This window comes from Antennarius striatus, chromosome 19, assembly GCF_040054535.1.
Source record: "Antennarius striatus isolate MH-2024 chromosome 19, ASM4005453v1, whole genome shotgun sequence".
In the NCBI taxonomy this organism is placed as follows: Eukaryota; Metazoa; Chordata; class Actinopteri; order Lophiiformes; family Antennariidae; genus Antennarius; species Antennarius striatus.
Genome location: NC_090794.1, coordinates 1,447,006 through 1,467,736, shown reverse-complemented (window position 1 = coordinate 1,467,736; position 20,731 = coordinate 1,447,006). Strand labels below are relative to the sequence as shown.

Sequence of the window (20,731 nt, the reverse complement as noted above, 5' to 3'; positions counted from 1 at the left end):
CCAGCCGTGCCTGGGTGGGCGGGGTGAGCCGCTGTGAGCTCATCGCCGCCGCTACTAGCTCATGGCCACAACAGCTATTATGCAAGAGAAAGACGGGAAGGGAGGGGGTAAAAATGATGCGAACAACAGGAGGTTCAGCGAGGATACGGCGCTGATGTACGGAATGCCATCACGCGAAGCCGGTTGTTCCTTTGTCTCCTTTCTTTATGGACGCCGTTCCGTTGAAGACTGTCCCCAACGGTAATCATCAGAAAGACGAATGGGGGGAGTCACGATTCCCTGTGTGGACCTTTCGCAGATAAATGGCTTTAATTAATCTCGTTGAACGCGGATTAATCGATGAAGTATGACAAGACGGCGAGGCGAAGTGCGGTCTGATACGTATCGTTTCTCCGCATTGAGGACGATTTATCGCGAGCGACACAACGCAAGGTGACCCGGCGACGGAAGCTTGCCTCGTTCGAAAGATATGCTGAGCTGGCAGATTATTACTCCCTTTGCGGATTCCTGCAAGATCCGTGGCTGAGCGGGCGATGGACACGGACGAAGTGATGTGACGCTAGAGTGTTTTTGGATCGTAATATAAGGAAGAAACGAGGTGACCTTCGAGACGCTCAAAACCGCAAAGCTAGGCTACATTGACCAACAAGCTCCACTTAAGTTTGCTTTTTTCCAGCTTTCAAGTCTTGTTCGTCCTTGTGGAACCCTGTCCGTCCAATCGACACGCAACCCGTCAAGATCATGGGAAAACCGGCGACGGACAGTCTCAACAATTACAAATAAAGACAAAAAGAAGGACTATTTTTCTTTTCAAGGCCATCTAGAAAGACGGTTGGGATGCGTAACGTGGAATTGAGGCCGACAACCCAGTGGGGTTCTGGTCATTTGTTAGGGGACCAAAAGTACGAGGAGGGGGGTCGCAGAACAATGGCGTTGTCCGAAGATTGTCAGCGGTAATTTGCTTTCTGTTGACTGGATGAAGGAACAGGGATGAAGCGAAGCGTGTGTTAATTCCCACCGTGGGGATCATGTGACCTTATCGGTTTCCAATCACAGCCGGGGTTACGTAACCTTTGGTTCCTTGTAACGACCATCCAGTCGTATCTCCGCCCACATGGCGAGATTACAAGTACCTAATCTGCGTTCATGCTTGTCCAGTAAACAGGATCAATAAGTTTTGGGTTCGGAATTCTTCTCGAATAGTCTTCCCGCAACGCTCGAGTTACTCGCTCGAGACTGGAGTCGATTGATCACAGCCGGCAATCAATAGCAGACAAACAATAGTCTCCACCCGTCTAAGAGGAGCTCACATGATATCAAATTCGTTTACACACCAGATCAATACTTGTCCGGTTAACCGACATCCTTTGGCTTCATTGGGTATGACTTCGTCGCGGGAACAAAGAGACGTCTAGAGACGGAGAGCGTGAGTTAAAAAAACAAAACGAGGCACGGCTAATGCGTCAGGACAGTATCTTTGTCCCGGTTATTGTGTCGCCCGCCGTGTGATCGCCGCCCTCGAGCCGCCGTCGGCTGTAATTTGCTGTTGTCACCTTCCGTTTGGCTCAAAACCGCTGTAAGGGCCACATCGTACGAAAAGACTCCTTCGGTTCCCCCGACACTTTCCCATGGCTCCTGGTCAGAGGCCCAGCAGAGGGGCTCGGCGGTTGAAGCAGCCCTGGGGTGACAGCTCGGTTTTGGGGGAGGGCAAGGCCCGCGATGGGGTACCAGGGGTCCCAAAAGGTTCTAAAACCAAAAGGTCCGACAGCTGCGAAGGGGGGCCCGCGGACAAGAGAGGAAGCGCATTTTTGGTTGAAGGTTGTATTGTCAACCACCCATCATCTCCCTCGGCCCCGTTGAGAGATGGTTGGGAGTGCGGGGGGGGGGGGAAGCCCTCGACTTACCTCCCTTCTCCTATATCACAGGCAAACTTCCCAGACGTGAGAATCCGACGTCGGTGCGCACAGCTGTCCGCACCAACGCTCTCATCAACGCCATCTATTAACTTCATATTTGCGGAATCGTGGGGCCCCCCCCATGATTTTCTCCTGTCTCCGAACACTTCATGCTCATCATTGATATCAGGGGGCCGGACACATTTAGACACAGAGGTCCATTTCCTTGCATCCCGTCGGCTTTGATCTTCCATTTTCTCCTCCACCGCCATTGATATTTACATTACATGACCAGCGCTGGAGGGACCATATGTGCAAATACCCCCCACTATGACCCCCCCATCACGGAGTGGTACTGACACTTCCCAGAGGGGTCCTATCGGCGGAAGCCATCCACGGGGTCATCATCATGAGTGCACTATGGGATGAAGAGAAGGCCCTCATCAGTCAACTGGTTGCCGTGAGAGACAGGAAGAAAGGGAGAAAGAGGGATTAAAAGACCGAGGTGGGGGGGAGGTGGGGGAGGTGGGAGGTCAGTGGGGGGGGTAGCTGGAGAAGAGTAACGGCGGCAGGAAACGAAAGAAGTAACGCCGCGTTAAAGCAAGGTAGAGAGCACAAAGGGTGAGGCAGGGGAGACAAAGGGAAGGGGGGGGCATCAATACCGATGGAGACTGCCCCCCCCCCCCAGAGACGAGGAGCGCCGCGCTATTACAGTAATGAGTGCAACCGCCTGAGTGACGTCATGCATCTATAGGATTAGCGCTCGATGTGTGGGACAAAGAGAGCGAGGGAGGGGGGCGATGGAGGGGGGGGGACAGGAAGTGCAAAGAGAACGGCTCGAAGACAAAGAAACACCGCAACAAGAAATTAATTTGTGTTGGCCCCGCCCTCCTTTCCACTCGTCTTTGTTGCATCTGCAGAAGCTTCAACAGATATTAGATAACACCGCCCCCCCCACAAACACCACCACCACCCCCCTCCCACACACACACACACATTCAATCCCTCTCCACAGTCCAGTTCACAAAAACAATCCAACACTTATTGCACACATATGCGCGTCGCTGCTCCGCGCGGCGCGACAAAAGGAGACCACCAATTATCTGCATCTTTAATCCTAATTGGCTGGAGATCGCTATCGGCCTCTAATCTGATGCACAAAGCCCCCCAAACCCCAAATGAGAATCTTGTACTTGTGCCGAAATTACATGACAATCAGGCTTATCCCGCATTCATGTGTGGAAACACTCCAGAAGCATTCCCACAGTTCCATGCACCAGCGGGCCGACCGTTATGATTGGCTGCTGAGCAGCTGGTGGTTAAGGACTGGGTTCAAGGGCACCTTGGCTGCAACCCCCCCCCCAGGGAACAAGGAACAATACTACGTGGACGGAACGCACGGAAACAGATGTAAAATTGTCCAAACTGTCGGTTTGAGAAAGATAACACCGCTACCTACTGGCCTGGAGGGGTACTGCACCTGTTTGAGCAGAGGATGGGGTGATGTTTCACTGCAGATCTGTTTTAAAAAGTGTAACGAGTCGACTTCTTGAATCCTTATTCCAGTACAGACATACATAGTTAATGACGGAACCTCCTTAAGGGATCAATAAAGTTCTAATCCACTCTCTACCTCGAGATACCATTGTAATCTGTTTCGTGACTGAAAATCGTAAGTCAAATATCTCCATTTAATCCGTTTCAGTCTTGTGAATAAGTCCTGATGTTGTATCTGCCCGCCAACTAGCGGTGGTGTAATGAAAACAGGACTCGTATCTCAAATAACTCGTATGTCGAATTGCTTGTATCTCGAGTTACAACGGTGCTTTTGGTCTCAGAAAAAGAAAAAACTTCTTTTTCAAAACCAGGGAATGAAAGAACTCTTAAACTCATCAACGTTTCCGTCGACTTTCCCAAAGACAGAAAGCCTCTTTATTTTTGAGCAGGCGTGGCAGGGGGCGACCCGAGGAGCTGTGAAACAGAGGGGGCCTCTTGAACGCGACCACCCTAAAGACGACCCGCTGCCTGGGCCGACACTGTGAGAACTGTGCAGGAATTTACCGTGACAGTGGAAACAGCCTCTCCTCAGGTGGACCTTCATAAAGACCGGACCGGGGCGGGCAGACCTTGGCGGTGAACCCTGCCAGACCTCACCTCCCTCTCACCTCGGCGGTGGGATTCTAGGAAAAACGTCAGCCTTTCCTCACCTTTTGATCCTCAGAATGTTGTCGGCCTCCCTCGGACGGGGCGGACCTGTCAACGCCGTGTCGGTTTGACGCTCGTATTATCGCGTTCCTCAAAGTGCAACACGTACACTATTAAATGTGAAGCCTTTCGCATCCAAACAGGGCATTTCTGACCTGTGAAGAAAGTTTATGTATGAGCGCGACCGGTTGGTTCCTAGAAGCCCCGTCTCCCGAGGGCATAATTAGTGGGGGGAGAAACACTTCCTGTCGTATTTGGGGCCTGGGTACCGACCTGTTCCCCTTGCGCTGGCGGTACTTTGTTGAGACTCACGTGGCCATTACCGCATCCAGTCGCCACCATCAAACCGGAGTCGGGTACGGGGGACGTCTGGGCTTGATCAGCAGGGCCCCCTCCAACCAGAACCAACCTGGTGGTGCATTAGTACCCAATTCAATCTCAGGCAGACCTGGGGGGGGCAGAACCATGACTCGGTTCCAACCCGGATCAGTCAGACAGGTACGTCTGCGAAGAAAGGCTGAACTTCGTTGACCCGTCAGGTCAGGATGAAACGGTTCCCCCCCCCTTCCAGGTATTTCCGGACTGCACCTTGAGCCCATTTTACAGTGAACCGGCGTATCGGCTTTCCGACTAAGTGAATTTGAAGCGCGCCGGCGATCGAGCGTGCACGCCCACGTGCACATGCGGACGCCGACATGTGTTTCTGATGAGTCAATATAGATCTGCATTTCAAATAAAGATAATGGGAAGCAGAGCGAGGGCGAATGAAAGGGAAAGCTGGGGCAGGAGAGGGGCTCCATAGGTGGGGAAACGGGGTGGGGAGGGGGCATTCCTGAAGCCTGATGTCGGAGGGAAAATTAAAAATATCTCCGGCTGCTTGGAAGGGGGTCGACACACGCCGCTCGCCGCTGATCCAGTAAGCGCTCGCTCACGGCCAATTACGCCTCCTGTGATGTCGGTTAAAACCCCCCCTTGCCACCGTGACTTTACCCCTCCGGCAAAAAAACCAATCCGGAGAGAGAGAGAGCTGTCAAAAGGGGCCGGATCGACCCCTCCAATCAAACGCCGGCTGTCACGCGCCCAGGTGATGATTAATGGCTGGTATTCTCTGACCCGCGGTAGGAAGGCCAGTTGTGAGCCGACTGCAGATGGGGGGGGGTTGAGACTCATTACGATGCCCGGGAACATCTGCAAACTGGCACTGGGAGGGCAATTACGGCGCCGGGAGATGAAAGCGTCACCCCCCATGCCCCTCCACCCCATTACGACGTCGAGGTTTTCCTCAAATTAACAAATTAGATAGAAGGGGGCTGGATCTTCACCTGTGTCTCACAGAGGTTCTGGTCGCCTCACCCCCCCCCCACGTTCACAGCGAGGGTCTGGCCGCTGGCGCCCAACCATGTTCTGCGTTGGAAACCAAACACTGGGGCTGTTTTGACTGGACGTGATCCGTGTTTCCGGGCGGAACGCCGCCAGAGGCGGATTGATGGCGCTCGCCCAGAGGAGGACGTTTACAGGAAACCCCCCCCCCAGCTGGAATTCTCCCTCTGCTCATATTAAGACTCTAGAAAGACAGGGTCGCAGTCACGGCTGCGCCGCGCCAAACGCCTCCCCGACTGGTGATGAAGGGATTGTTGGCACACACACACACACACACACACACACACACACACACACACACACACACACACACACACACACACACACACACACATCATTGATCATTGTTTACGTAACTTGTATATAATTGAGTACACACAGGTGATTCTGCGTTTCTATTGGTCGATCCCACAGGTTGTGTTTCGCTTCGCTGAGATGATTTCTGTGTCGGTCGAAACAGGAAATGAAGCCTCGGATCTGCCCGTTATAAATAATAGAATAACTAGAAAACATCCATCCGACGACACAGACGCCCCCACCAGAGGGAAAACTCCATTTGTGCTGATGTTGACAGAACACCCCCCCCCCCCACCGCGATCGTTACACACCCTCCACTTAGAGACCAGAGTGGAGATGGAAACGCACAAAAATCCAACCTGTCCGTGTTTGTAGGGTATCGTGTTCTTATCAATAGTTAATATTAGTATTAAGTGTAACACACACACACACACACACACACACACACACACACACGCACACACACACACACACACACACACACACACCGGTCGCTTCCGCAGACGACCGATGGAAAGGAAGAAAAAAAAGACTAATTGTGGGGAAAGAGAAGAAGAAGGGGGCGGGGCAGGATGTGTGTGTGTGTGTGTGTGTGTGTGTGTGTGTGTGTGTGTGTGTGTGTGTGTGTGTGTGTGTTTGGGGGGTCGTTAGTGTTAATATCATCCACACATGTGGATCTTCGGTTAATGAGCGTCTTCTTGACTCTGGATTCAGAGAGGAGGGGCGGCGGATGTGATGGGGGGGAGCAGACGGGTGGGCGGAGCCAAAGACGGCAGCGGCGATAGAGACCAGGAGGCGGGGGGGCGGGGCCATCGATCCAGGACAGTGAGCCGGATCACATTTCACCCCTTCAGCAGGAATGCAGACGCTGCAGCGTCCATCCCGTCTGGACGGGGTCACCTCCACCGTGTGTGTGTGTGTGTGTGTGTGTGTGTGTGTGTGTGTGTGTGGTTGTGTGTGTGTGTGTGTGTGTGTGTGTGTGTGGTTGTGTGTGTGTGTGTGTGTGTGTGTGTGGTTGTGTGTGTGTGTGTCCCTCGATGAGGCACAGGTACACCGGCGCCTTCATCAGAGAATCCCGTCCATCCGACCGTCAGCGGTGGTGGCTCTGAATCATCCGACGCGGTCGGGTCATGTGACACTCGACCGACCATGTGGCATCCCTCTGACCTTTGACCCCAGAGACCTTTCCCCTATCTGCTCCCGCCACGGCTAACGGACGGCCAACAACCTCGGGTCACTGGGGCTCTTTTGTGCGAGCTGCCCCTCCCGTCAGGAGGGGTCGCGTAAGGGTTAAGATCGGGACCAGGTGACCTTTGACCCTGCCGCCGCGGGCCATCGGCCGCGGGCCGCAAGCTGTGGTATTTGGGTTTGGTGTGGAGGAGCATTGATAAGATTGGGAGCAGCAGACAGACAGATAAGATTGATCCAGCTGTTTGTAATGACCACACACACACACACACACACACACACACACACACACACACACACACACACACACACACACACACAAAAAGCCACTTCCTGTCCAGCTGATAACGCTCAGGTGTGTAAACTGTACGGGCGTGAATGTTATCGGGTCGGAATCCATGGCGTCCTGGGGGGGCGTTGCTGGTCGCCATGGTGATGCCGACGCTTGACCTTTGGTCACCTGATGTCAGAACGTCACTCGAATCACAACATCCACGCGCGACGTCCAACACACACACACACACACACACACACACACGCGCCTCAGGATGAAGAGCACATCCTCTTCCTCTCTATGCCCACCCCACAAACCCCCCCCCAGCTCCATCCCCCCCCAGCTCCACCCCCCAGCTCCACCCCCCCCCACGCGACCATCTGGCCGTCTCAGAGGTCAAGTCGGTCGCGGCCCGTCGTGACCCCGTCAACATCAGCGCCGCACTTAACTGTAACGGAAGACACTGAGAGGTGTGTGTGTGTGTGTGTGTGTGTGTGTGTGTGTGTGTGTGTGTGTGTGTGTGTGTGTGTGTGTGTGTGTGTGTCATTGAACCCCCCCCCCACCCCCCAGCCTGCAACGCTTCTGCCAACTGGGTTTCGGTATGTGTGTGTGACACCCGGCTCTGGGAACCGTTTCACCCCCCAGTCCTTGACACACAAAGTTGCCTATAAAAAGCCCCCCCCACACACACACACACTCACCTGCCCCCCCCCCACACACACACACACACAACTCCACCGGAAATGGATAACGTGATGCTGGCATCAGAAGCCAGCAGGGAGCTAATAATAGCAGACACACACACACACACACACACACACACACACACATACACACACACACACAGACACACACACACAGACACACACACACACACACACACACAGACACACACACATACACACACACACATACACACACACACACACACATACACACACACACACACACAGACACACACACACACACACACACACACACACACACACACACACACACACACACACACACACAGACAGACACACACACACACACACACACACACACACAGACACACACACACACACACAGACACACACACACACACACACACACACACACACACACACACACACACACACACACAGACACACACAGACACACACACACACACACACAGACACACACACACACACACACACACACACACAGACACACACACACACACACACACACAGACACACACACACACACACACACACACACACAGACACACACACACACACACACACACACACACACACACAGACACACACACACACACACACACACACACACACACACACACACACACACACACACACACACACACCGATCCGCCTCAGAAACCAAAACAATCAAGAATCAAAGCGCGTCACCGCGCCGGGACGGACGCGTGTGCGCGCGCGTGAGACGGAGCGGGAGCGCGCTGGAGATAAATGGAAGCAGAGTTTTGGGGGAAACCACTTTTCCCTTCATAACGCGGGGAGCACACGGCTCTGATGTGCCCCCACGGGGTGGGGGGGTGGGGTAACGGGGTGGGGGGGTCTGTCTCCTCCCCCCCCCCCCTTCATTCCTAGAGAGCATCTGAAGCCCATTCTCTCCCTCCATCACCCACAAACACAACAGCCCTCACCGGGAGGAAGCCCCCCCCACCTCTAATCGACCCCAGCCGTTACCGGGAGCAACGGGGGGTGGGGGGTGGGGGTGAAATGAAAGCCGTGTTTGTTTAGAGCCGCAGCCTGACGCGTCCCTCTCTTCTCCTGCCCAACCGAACCCCACGGGGGGAGGGGTGTGTGTGTGTGTGTGTGTGTGTGTGTGTGTGTGTGTGTGTGTGTGTGTGTAGGAATCACAACAGGAGGAGCGCGTCGTGCGTAAAGGTCATCCAAGGTCAGAGAGAACTGAACCCACAACCAACCTTGATCCAGGGGGAGGAGCTTCTGGGTCACGTGTCCAGACCCCACGCGCGACGCTCCCCGGTTGTACCTTGAACACACAATCGGTTCTGATTGGTGGGGCTGATCAGACTGATCAATACACATATCGGCTCTTTCTTCCTGACTATGATGGGATGTCAGAGTCCAGATCCTCACCTCTGAACGGGAACCAGATGTGACACCCCCCCTCCATGGTGGGGGGGTCCGGTCATTAATCACCCACGCGGTTTGGACGACCACCTTGACGTCCCGAGGTACCCGGATGACAGGTGTAATAGATTACTTCTCAACCAGGAGGAACGCGTCCCGCTGCCGCTTCACAGGGAATCGATCATCTGATTGACAATTGATCGCGGCTGCGGCTCATCACGCTAACCCCGCCCCCCCAGGCTGTCCCGGATGTACACCTGTTAACAGGGGGGTGATTGACCTATCGATCCGCTGCCCACTCCGTATTGACAATCTGTTAACAGGACCTGATTGTGATCCATTTTTTAGGGGTGGGGTTCCAAAACCTTCCAAACCTTCACCTGGAAACAACCTGGAACAATTTTTTGACTCATTTTGACTTTATTGAGACGTAAACAATCACCCACGTGACCCCTCAGCACAAACCTCTGACGTCACCTTTACGAGCTGACGCTGCCACCTAGTGGACAACAGAAGCACCAGCAGGAAGTTATTGACGACCGATCAGATGTTTCTGCGTTTATCTGGTGACCTCTGACCCCCGCACACAGACGTTACCTCTCAATAATCACCTGTTGAGTTCAAATCCCTCTTAGGTTCATTAATATTCACACCTAATTCGCTCCTCACAGCTGATTGGCTGTCGTGATGATCATCTAAACCAGTGGTCCCTGAGCCGTTTTAGCACCAGAACGTCGTTGAAGGCGTCGGATAAATACGACAAAATATAACAGAATAAAATCTTTTCTTTCAAAAATATAATAATAAATGAATCAAATTTGTATCAACTTTATTAGCATCGTCCTGGTAACCGCTGGATTAGGACGTATTCTGACTGGTCAGGACAAACTCGTCGGACAGCTTACAGCAAAGATGATTTTAATGGTCCCAGATGTTCTCAACAACTAAGTGTACACTCATGTAAAAAGGAAAACAAATAAAAATGAGAAGATATGACAAAAAAAAAAAAATCCATCACATCTAGAATTCCACTCAATCTTTAATCAAGACGGGATTACAAATTCTCCAAAAAATCTGCAGTTTCAAAGGGCAAAAAGGGTAAAATTAGCTTCACCTACTGAGGTGGTTAAAAACCTGTTCAGGTGTGACTGAAAACATCCTGAACGATCTGAAGGCAGGTTCTTCTTCTTGTCTTTTTGTTTTTACAAAAACGGAACACAGGAGACGGATCGAGAGACGAACCGGAAAGAAAGGAGGACAGGAGGACAGGAGGACAGGAGGACAGGAGGACAGGAGGACAGGAGGACAGGAGGACAGGAGAAACTGCTGGCTTTTCTTTTGTTTGTTTGTTTGTTTGTTTGTTTGTTGTTTTCCTCTCTGGAGGAAACGAACGACGACACCGATGACATCATCAAACGACGACGAGGAACGCGCCGCCTCCCCCGTCTGGTCCTAACGCTAGATCAAAGGAAAACAACAGGAGAAGAGAAAGAAACGAGGAAGAGGAGGAGGAAGAGGAGGGGGCTCTGAGGGGGGGGGCAATGGGGGTGCAAGTGGTGGTTGGTGGGTCTTCATTGGCCGACCCGTTCGGGCCGCTGTGATGTCCTTCCCTGAGTGGAGGTGGGGGGGCGGGCGGGGCAGTGGGTTCTGGTCCGAGCCCGTGGGCCCTCAGTGTGTGTGTGTGTGTGTGTGTGTGTGTGTGTGTGTGTGTGTGTGTGTGTGTGTGTGTGTGTGTGTGTGTCTTCCTCCAGCTGCTGAGTCGCCATAAACGTCGCCGGTCTCTCGTGTCCCCCCCCCCTTGAGTTTCACGCGTCCGCTCACCTGTTTGTTTTTGTTTGTTTGTTTGTTTTTCACTCCTGGTTTCCTGATTGGCACTTGTAAGGAACTGGGCGTGTCCAAGGAGGCGGAGCCGTATCAGTCCTCTCCGCCGTTGGCCACGCCCAACAGGCGAGGGGGTGTTGGGGGGTGGGGGGGTTGGCTTTCATTTCGATGTGTTCATTTGATCGTTCCCGCGTGAACTCCGACCCCCCCGGAAGCGCCGAGCCCCCAGGGGGGCGGGGCTAGGGCAGGGGGCGGGGCTTTAGGAGCTCAGTCTGGACTTCTTGGAAGGCGGCAGGGGCTCGTCTTTGCTCTCCCCGTCCTCCTCGTCTTCTTCGTCCTCGTCGTCGTCGTCGGGGTAATCCACCAGCCCCACCAGACCGCCCTGGGGGGGAGGGGGGCAGATTAGCCAACCAATCAGATTCCTCTCTATATCAAGCTGATGAGACACGGTGTTCGCCGCTGCTTACCTTCGTGGTCACCATGGTGGTTGGCGGTGAGCTTCGCGCCCCGGAACCCGGCGACCCCGGCGACCCGGGGGAACCTGGGTTGAGCGGGGCGGACGAGGGGGGGCTGGACAGGCTGGTCTTGGTGGCGCCGGAGAAGGCGAGCTTGAAGCTGGGGCTCTGCCTGCCGGTCAGGCTGGACTTCCCCAGAACGTCTTTGTCCTCCGGTTCTTTCACTGCCAGACGGAAAAAACATCGACATCATCAGCCAACAGGAAGTCCAGGCGCCGTCTGGGGGCCGCGGCGGCTCCTCTACGTACACTTCTTCCTCTCCATGAACTTGCTGATGGGCTCCATGAGGTCTTCCTCGGCCTTCATCTTGTCGGAGGGCGGGACCACGGCCTCGCCGTCCTCCAGGTCGTCCTCGTCCGTGTTGAACCACATCTCCTCCTCGTCCTCCAGCGTCCGCGCGTCGCGCCGGAAGCGGTGGTTCCTCAGGATGGAGCGCATGCTGCGTGGGGAGGCGGGGTTATAAAGGAAACGACCCGACGGGTGAAAAAAGGGGGTGGGGCTCACCTGTCCAGCTTGGGGTTGTCCTGCCGCTCCCGCTGCTGCTCGTAGCGGAGCTTCAGGCCCTTGAAGGTCTGGACGTAGTCGACGTCCTCCAGAGCTTTCCAGTAGTTCTCTACGATGTGAGCCGTGAGAGATTTCACATCCTCCTAGGGGCAATGGGAGGGGAGGGGGAGGGGAGGGGAGGGGGAGGGGAGAGGAGGGGGAGAGGAAGAAGACGAGCAGGAAGAGGAGGAAGGGAAGCAGAAGGAAGGGGAGAGGAACCAAACAAGTTAAAATAAAGTCCATCACGTAAAAACGGTTCCGATCCGATTGATAATCATTTTGGGGAGACGTCAGTAAGTCGTCTGATTTATAAGACGTCACCCCCACCCCCCGGGGGGGCCAGATCGCTGACGTTCCATCAGACAGGTCAGACGAGTCGGAGTGGATCCTGAGCGCCCCCCCCCCCCGGCGTGAAGCCGATCAAGCGTCGTGCTGACAGTCGACTAATTGGATAAACGTGAGCCTGGAGCTCAGCGTGAAGCGGCTCCTGGAGAACATCAGTTTGGGGCTGGAAGCGTTTCAGGTGGGGGCAACTAAAAATAAACCTGGAACCAGATCCACACCTGGAACTAAGAAGTTATTACTACAGTAATCCCTCCTTCTTTACGGTTAACGCGTTCCAGGAACCACACGCGATGAACACATTCCGCGTAAGAGCGACAAACTTTATCGTATTATTTACGGTAATTTAAACATTAACAACCCCCCCCATACGGATATTAAACCACCTTTCGCCGGGTCTCCATGACAACAGAACCCAACTAGTAGAACCTGGGTTGACGTCACGTTTGACCCCCGACCCGACCCGAGCAGCGCGACAAAAACCCGATCCATCGATCGACTGGTTCCAGAAGAGGAAGACTCACCACACGGACGTACTCAAACATCTCGATGATGGCTGAGTTCATGAGGTTGTAGCGCGAGCCGTTGTTGAGGAAAGCCTTGACGACGGGCTCGAACAGGAAGTTCCTCATGATGTAGCGGTTGTAGAACTCGTCCTTCAGGCCGATGATCCTCCGCATGAAGCGCAGCGCGCCTGGAACGCAAAACGGCCACACTCAGCGCCCGAGCGCGCAATCGGGATCCTCCTAAACGTTTCTGTGGGAACTCACATAGCGCCAGAAATGCATGCTGGGAGGCAGTGAGCACCAGGACCCTCCTGAGGATGTCTTTGTTGATGATGTAGTTCTTGATGTGGTAGGTGTGGTGTTCCACGCAGAACGTCAGCAGCTCCAGGATGAGCGCCAGCAGCTGAGACGTCTGGAAGTCGTCTGGCAGAGAGAGAGAGAGACGTTAGCGTCGGCCTCAGCGCTACAGCTAACGCTAATGCGCGGCGCGGTCGGCACCTTTGCTGGGCTTCTCCTCCGTCGTGTTGGCGAGCAGCGGCGCCGACAGGACGTGCATGCAGTGCTTGTAGAAGAAACTCAGGAACTCCGTCTTTTCCGTTTTCTGGGAAATAAAAAAAAAAAACAGATTAAAACTTCCGTTCCTCTGGAAACGGTTAGCGTTAGCGTTAGCCACGCGCCGACTCACGTTGGCCGTGGCCAGCATGTTCTCAGGGTCCACCAGCGTCCGCAGCAGCCCCATCAGCTGAACCGCCCCCCCAAGCTCCGGGTCCGTGTCGCAGATCATGTGTTCGATGATCAGGTTGATCAGCAGGATGTCCTGTGGGGGGGTGGGTGGGGGGAGACGAGAAGCGACGTCAGTAAACCGGGACGGCGTCTGACCGACTCGGCCCACCTCCTGCCTGTACTCACGTCATCGTTCTGCTGCGACTCCTGCATGACGAACTCTCGGACCATGGAGGGGTTGTACTCCACCAGGTAGGAGAAGATGTCGGTGGCCGCGCCCCGCACCTGAACGTCGTCCATCCCCTGTTAGCAGAGCGGAAACCAACGTTCAGACGAGCGGAACGCCTTCAAGAACCAATGCAGGCACAGACCACAACATCCTGCGACACCCCTGAATTCATAATCGTACCGACCTACTCTCATAGATCAAAGGTAGTGCTTTAATCCACGGTCTCACACTGGCCTTTTCCCTCGTCTTTCTACCTCATCTGGTTCCCAAGTGTACACAAGTTAGAATTTGACCTGGACCTAGTAATAATAATAATCATTATTAATGATAATAATAAAGTTAGGAATAATATTAGGAATAATATAGGAATAAAGTATTCCAAGACCAACTCTGACAAATGAAGGTTCTTTTTAAGGGGGTGTGCAAACCAGAGGGAGGGGGAACACGTTGAGGAAACACTGTCAGGAAGTCTGACTGCTTTCTCACGACATGCTCAAGCTACGCTAATCAGATAGCGATAAACGGAGTGCATGTGATTGATCGATTGATAGATGGACGGCCGAATCGACCCCCCCCCCACTCTGGACTCACCAGGATGACCTCCAGCGCCGGTAGAATGCCCATGTTTGACAACGTCTTGAAGAAGGCGTCTCTGTTTTGAGGTTGTAACGTTTGTGAGAACGCGCAGAATTCCTTGAGGAAGTTCACCTGCGAGGAGGAAGAAAAGATGGCGGCTGAGCTGGGGGAGCAGGAGGGGGGGTGATGGACGGACGGGGGGGGTTTCAACCGATCGGGTGTTGCCCTACCAGCTCGTGTCGCTTGTCGTCGTCGGTGGCCTCGTCTGTTAGCTGTGCAAAGAGGTCAGTCAGGAACTTCTCATCGTCCTGACATCACAAGGGGGGGTGTAGAAGGATTAGTGATGGGGGGGAAACATATCAAGGTATGGAAAACAATCCCCTTTAACGACATTAAATCCAATCGCCCGCTACGCGCTGTTGATCTAAAAATATGAGTCAAAAAAACAACAACCAGGAAACAAACGTCTGGGTGTTTATGAAGGGACTTTAAGTGAGATCATAACTTCATTTTGTGTTTATAAATCATTTATAAACCATTAATTAAACCCACAACCTGTTATCACACATTTTACAGCCGACGGGACAATAAAACTGAACAAACTCAGTTCCTATCGGTGGCGTCTGACCAGCGCTTTCAGTTTTCCTCTGGCGCAGCAGCACAACTGATTTACACAACACTACTCCGTCTCCATGGCGACAGCCATACATAAACACTGCTGAGTTGACAGAGGACAAAAACACAATGGTCACATGACTGCAAGAGACTGGCGGTGGTCGAGGGAAATCAGCCAAAATATAAAACCTTTGTGAAACGCGACCGTCATTTCCAATCTCCGGCGATTCCACGACAAGAAGACCCCCCTCCCTCGCCCAACCCCCCCCAAGATGGCTTTAATCTCTATAAATATTCCCACATATCACTGCAACATAGCTGGTGGAGTCTCAAACACGACGATGCGTTTGTGATCGTTGTTAAAACCCACTCCCACGACTCATTTCAGAAACAAATCCACGTTTACACCGAGAGCCACATCATCAGCATCACGGCTGTAATCAAAGGGCCAGATGTAACATACATGTAACTCAATGTAATGTAACATAAATGTAACTCAATGTAATGTAACATAAATGTAACTCAATGTAATGTAACATAAATGTAACTCAATGTAACTCAATGTAATGTAACATAAATGCAACTCAATGTAACTCACATAAAGTGGTCTAAACGAACAGACGAACCTCCACTGACCTCAGGAACGCGTCTGATAACCTGGTTAAAAGCCCCTCGGCGGGGGTGTAACCCGTCGGCCGCTCTCACCTGCAGCATGCCCACGATCTCCACCTTGTTGAAGAAGATGAAGGAGTGCAGGGTGGACAGCATGTTCTCCTCGAACACCGAGGGCGTGGGCAGCACCATGTCCTGAATGTACTGCACCCGATACGTCTGGTGGATTTTCTGACGCAGTTCTGGATCGGAGATGGGGATCACCTCCTTAAAGCGCGCCGTCTTGGTTAGAAACTCCCGATGCCGCCGCGGCTGCGGGAGCGCCGGGTCGAACTCCAGGCAACCAATGACGTCCATGATGCACTCGTCGGAGAACATGACCTCGAAGAGCGCCGTGCGGTTGAGCAGGAAGATGCCCTTGATGATTTCGTACATGTGGTGCAGTCCCTCTCGGTTCTCCAGATCCTCGCACACGCGGAAAAGCTCCAGGAGCTTGCGGATGTAGCCCTCGTTCTCCACGGCCAGCGCCAGCTTCTCGCGCCGAAGCGGCGACGGCAGCGAGGAGGCCACCAGCTCGGCCAGGTCCTCCAGGCGGCTCAGTTCGCACGGCGGCAGCTCCAGACCGGGAGACGACATGTCGTCGAAGCGCTCCTCCTCCGACTCGTCCACCACGTCCTGGGTGATGTCCACCGACGGGTCCTTTCCTTGTACCTTCACAATCAGATCAGTGACGTCATAACGGGACCAAAACACACAGATGGACCACACACACACACACAAGCACAGGTACCTTACCTGGCATATTTTCTCCCAGATCTCGTCGCAGCCAGCCTTCTCCTGGAAGCTGAGCGCTAGATCATAATTCTCAGCCTCCGACCACACGATCAACGTATCCTATCCGAAAAAATACGAAGCAAATCTTAGAAAGAAATCCCCCCCACAGAGAAGGGGAAATCCACTGCGTGGCTGAATCCACGCTTACCTGCTGTTTCTGGTAGGCTGTGTTTGGATTGATTTTGGACTCCAGCAGGAGTGAACCTGTCACAAAAACAAACGGATCAAACACACCGATCATCCTGATCGATCATGCTCACAGCAGGTGTATCCTGGGGGGGGGGTTCTTACCGTCACTCTCCGCCCGCACCAGGAGCGACGTGCCTTTCAAACGCTCCACGTATCCCGAGGAGACGTGACCGGTGCCGCGGTCGTCCCACTGCCGGTCCTCGTTGAGGGTGTACACTTTGACTCGTCGGCGGGTGTCCGTCATCCTGGCTCCCCCTTGCCCGCCTGCCTCCTTCCTTCTTTCCCTCTCCTCCTGCCGGACCTCTGGTGGCTTTCTGTTTTTAAACGGGGTGTCTTCTGCTTCACCTCCTACCGCCACAACTTCAGGTCACTTTTACGCACCTGCTCGCTTCTACAAGTCTCTGAAGCTTCCAGGTAATTAAAAAAAAATTGATTATCCAGAGAGGAATCCCTGATCGATTATATAACCCTTGAACTTATTCCCTCGGGGTTATAATGAACGCGCTCCACACAGAAACACCTCACAGGCCATCGGAACCACCTTATCAACACCTCGGAGGGCTTTGACGTGAGCTTCAACGCTTTAAGCTACAAAATACGAGCTGATCGATGTTTGTAGAGAACTTCCACGGAGTTGAGGAGCATTCATAAACCCGCCACCACGACCGCTGCGCCCCCAAACAGCCGCCCTGCGTCCTGGAACAGAGTGTGACGCTCCGGTCCGAGCGCTAGCTTACCACAGCTAGCTAGTTAGCTAACTGACTGCTGCGCGTGAACTGGCTAGCTAGTATGCTAACTCCACACGCGCCACATAGCCGATTTTTAAGAGCGGTTTGAATCCAAATGGAAATAATTAAATAACGATGACATTATTTAATACATGCGAACGACAGACACTCCCGTTACCCTCGTCGTGTCTGGTTAATACGACGGCTAGCTAGCGTTAGCTGCTAGCTCTCCCCAAGTGTTCCGCCATGTTCTGGCTCGGGGCCGCGGAGAGACCCAATCTCTCCTTACTGGTATTCATGCGTCCCAATAATTATGCAAACCAACAAACTGTAGTCGTGTAGTTATTTAAAGGTTACGCTTCACATCGTAGCGTCATTTGTCATTCATTCCAAACGTCCTGCTCGGATAATTGCTAACTAGGCCCCCCGTGAGTATTCAGCCATCTTGGGTCCCCTTCCGAGTCAGTACGGGGTTTCCCACGCAGCAACAACAGGGGCAGCCCGCCACATTTAAAGAGACAGTAACACGTTTCAGAGGTCGGGCTGGCGGAGACTCCGGCGTCATTTTTCACAGGTAAACAAACCAATAAATATAGAAATAAAATGTGATTTACATGCCTGGTTGTCGTTTTTTCATTCATTTGTGGACATATTCCAGAAAAACAATTTATTTTTAAATCAAAGGAAACATCAATAGGAAGAGTTGGAATCGGATTCTGCTCAAAATACAATGTTAACAAAAACATTTTCCATCACAACAGTGGGTTCCAAAAATAAAACTTTAGATCAGATTGCATGGAAATTGTTCGGCAAACAGTTGTGAGTTGAAAATAATCATTCGTTAAAAACTGCAGATGTTTAACATGGAAAAAGAAATCATCCGCAGGTGTAATCTACACTGTGGACAGTCCAAGGTATTAAAAAAAAAAAAAGAGTAAAGTTTAATCATTTTATTAAAAAAAGTGAGGAAATTAAGTCTTTCTATCTGGTCTTCCAATAATATCTCCAAGAAAGGATCCTTGTCTACGGAAATCCAGTCCTTGCAGCCATTAATTTCACTCTGAAAACATGTATAAATCCCAGACTGTTTTTTCTTTTTTTAAAAACTTCACCCCGTTTTCTAAACATCTTCCTTTCCCGAAGAACAGCAAACTACTTCAACACCAGTGTTTCCAGACATCTCCTCGCTAATCCTTTGCTGCTATCTGAGCTTGACGCCGCAGGACAACGTAAATCTTTTCCTTGATCCAGTCTTTGTTGTACGGCTGGTACGTCTGAGTGTCAGCTCTGTATCTGTGATTGAAAACATGAATGATTAGTGCATGATACACGCAATCCAATACCTTTATCTTAATTCCTACTTACACAAGACAGCTGAGATCTGCCAAGTCGTCGATGAAATCAAACAGCTGACTGATGTCATAAGTGATGGAGGGACTGTTTGGATTCATCCTCTTTAGGTGCTCTTCATACATTTTGCAAACTCCTGGAAGACAGATGAAGAACAAGGTAAATGTGAGCAGAAAACAAAGCTAAATATATTAGAAATACCAGAATACTATATTTTATGCGGACACTGGTGCATTACATAACTGTAACACGTCAATAATGTATTCAAATTGGGAAAAAATAGGAAAAAGTACTAAAAGATATATTTATAATTTACTTTTTCAATCATTTGAGCACCAAGACTTGAGTTTATATGAGATTAACTATCTATTCATTCATTTAAAATAACATGAGACATAATTCTGGTTTACTGGACCTGTTCCAACACGTATGAAAACGCTTTAAAGTCAATAAAAATGAACAGTAGATCAATAATACCTGCGTAATTTAAGTACTGATGCATTAAAAGCTTTCATATCATTATAATAAAACTTTAAAAAAGGGTAAATAATTTCTGTTTCCTCCTTTAGCTGAACTATTACATAAATCTGCCAGTTTGGGGCCTTTTGCACCAGTAACAATAAAACCAGAAGCAACTTTTCATTGTGGAGCTCCGGACTCACCCTCCATGCATTCATTCACCGACTCATAGTCTGCATACGTGCGGCCCTCGGGTCTCTTGGTCGGCTGGACGAGCAAAATCGAGTGCGACTGTAAAAATTAAGATAATTTATTAAAACAAAATAACTTCAGATTATTACATGACACATCAGCTCAAGTAAAACCGAGCTGAAACACCAGACACTGAAATGCCCATGGCTTCCAAAAGGGTCGATAATGAGCAAACAGATCACCGACTTTCACAAATTACTTTGAGTAAGTGTTTAATATTGAGTCTAACCGATAGATTTATTATTTAATTTAGCTTTTAATTCTAAATCTGTCGTTACATGTTTAAAGTAAGAGAATTAACTGGACATGCTGCCCAAACCACTCATGTGAGCTGTTACCATCTTAGCCTGTTAGCTTAGCTGTGATGGTCAAACAGGAACTAATAACGCGTATAACGCGAATTATTAACTTTCTAAATATGTAAAATAACTAAAGTCTTACCATAATGATGCAGGCCGTTCGTACCGTGTAGAAAAAAGTGAAGCGAAAGTGTGAAAAACGGATGTTTGTTGCTACTACAGTAAGACCCCAGTGCGATGAAAGCGCTTCAGGAGAAATATTAAGCGGAAATTAAATAAATCTTGTTCCGGTTGGAAAATGAGTAGGCTTCAAAATAAAAGTAGGATTTTCGAAATAAAAGTCTTGAAACACATCATCCAGTTTCTCGTGTCAAAGGGAACGTTTTGTTGAAATAAAATAGCATTTTCTTAGTTTAACGTAGCAAATGTTATATATAAACACGTAATCAATTAAAAAAATTATAAACACTTAATCAATAGCAGAATAAGTACCAAAAGTAAAATAATTCTTTTTCTTTTTCAAAATTTGTAGGTAAACGTTACCCTATATACAGTATATATATATATATATATATATATATATATATATATATGTAAAATTCTTAACATGATTTATCAGTGTGGTAGAGAAAATCTAATGTTTTACCCTAAAATATCACAGCGTAAAGAAAAAAAGAAAAAATCTTTATTTTCAATATAAACTGTTGTCACTGCTTTGAGTATATTTATAAATTTACATCACAGAATGGTATTGAGTTTTTATTGGACTAATTGTTGAAATGAAGGATTCAGAA

The 20,731-nt window shown here is 50.9% G+C and overlaps 2 protein-coding genes across 3 annotated transcripts; both read right to left on the bottom strand.

Moving 5' to 3' along the window:
• Nucleotides 1-10,156: 10,156 nt before the first annotated feature.
• smek1 (SMEK homolog 1, suppressor of mek1 (Dictyostelium)) lies at nt 10,157-18,106 on the bottom strand. 2 transcript variants are annotated; one of them, XM_068342329.1, is made up of 15 exons: nt 16,952-18,106; nt 16,809-16,864; nt 16,622-16,720; nt 15,920-16,537; nt 14,830-14,907; nt 14,615-14,731; nt 13,981-14,097; nt 13,757-13,888; nt 13,570-13,672; nt 13,336-13,494; nt 13,090-13,259; nt 12,185-12,327; nt 11,929-12,119; nt 11,633-11,844; nt 10,157-11,547 (listed from the first exon to the last, which is right to left on the bottom strand). In XM_068342329.1, exons 1-15 carry the CDS (start codon nt 17,091-17,093, stop codon nt 11,425-11,427), a joined length of 2,460 nt encoding a protein of 819 aa, XP_068198430.1. In that variant the 5' UTR covers nt 17,094-18,106; the 3' UTR covers nt 10,157-11,424. The 2 variants fall into 2 exon arrangements, with proteins under 2 accessions (XP_068198430.1, XP_068198431.1); XM_068342330.1 differs by having other exon boundaries at nt 12,185-12,324.
• A 123-nt stretch (nt 18,107-18,229) lies between these two features.
• On the bottom strand, nt 18,230-20,192 carry LOC137613267 (enhancer of rudimentary homolog). The gene is made up of 4 exons (XM_068342331.1): nt 20,080-20,192; nt 19,590-19,677; nt 18,943-19,063; nt 18,230-18,870 (listed from the first exon to the last, which is right to left on the bottom strand). Exons 1-4 carry the CDS (start codon nt 20,080-20,082, stop codon nt 18,765-18,767), a joined length of 318 nt encoding a protein of 105 aa, XP_068198432.1. The 5' UTR covers nt 20,083-20,192; the 3' UTR covers nt 18,230-18,764.
• Nucleotides 20,193-20,731: the final 539 nt, after the last annotated feature.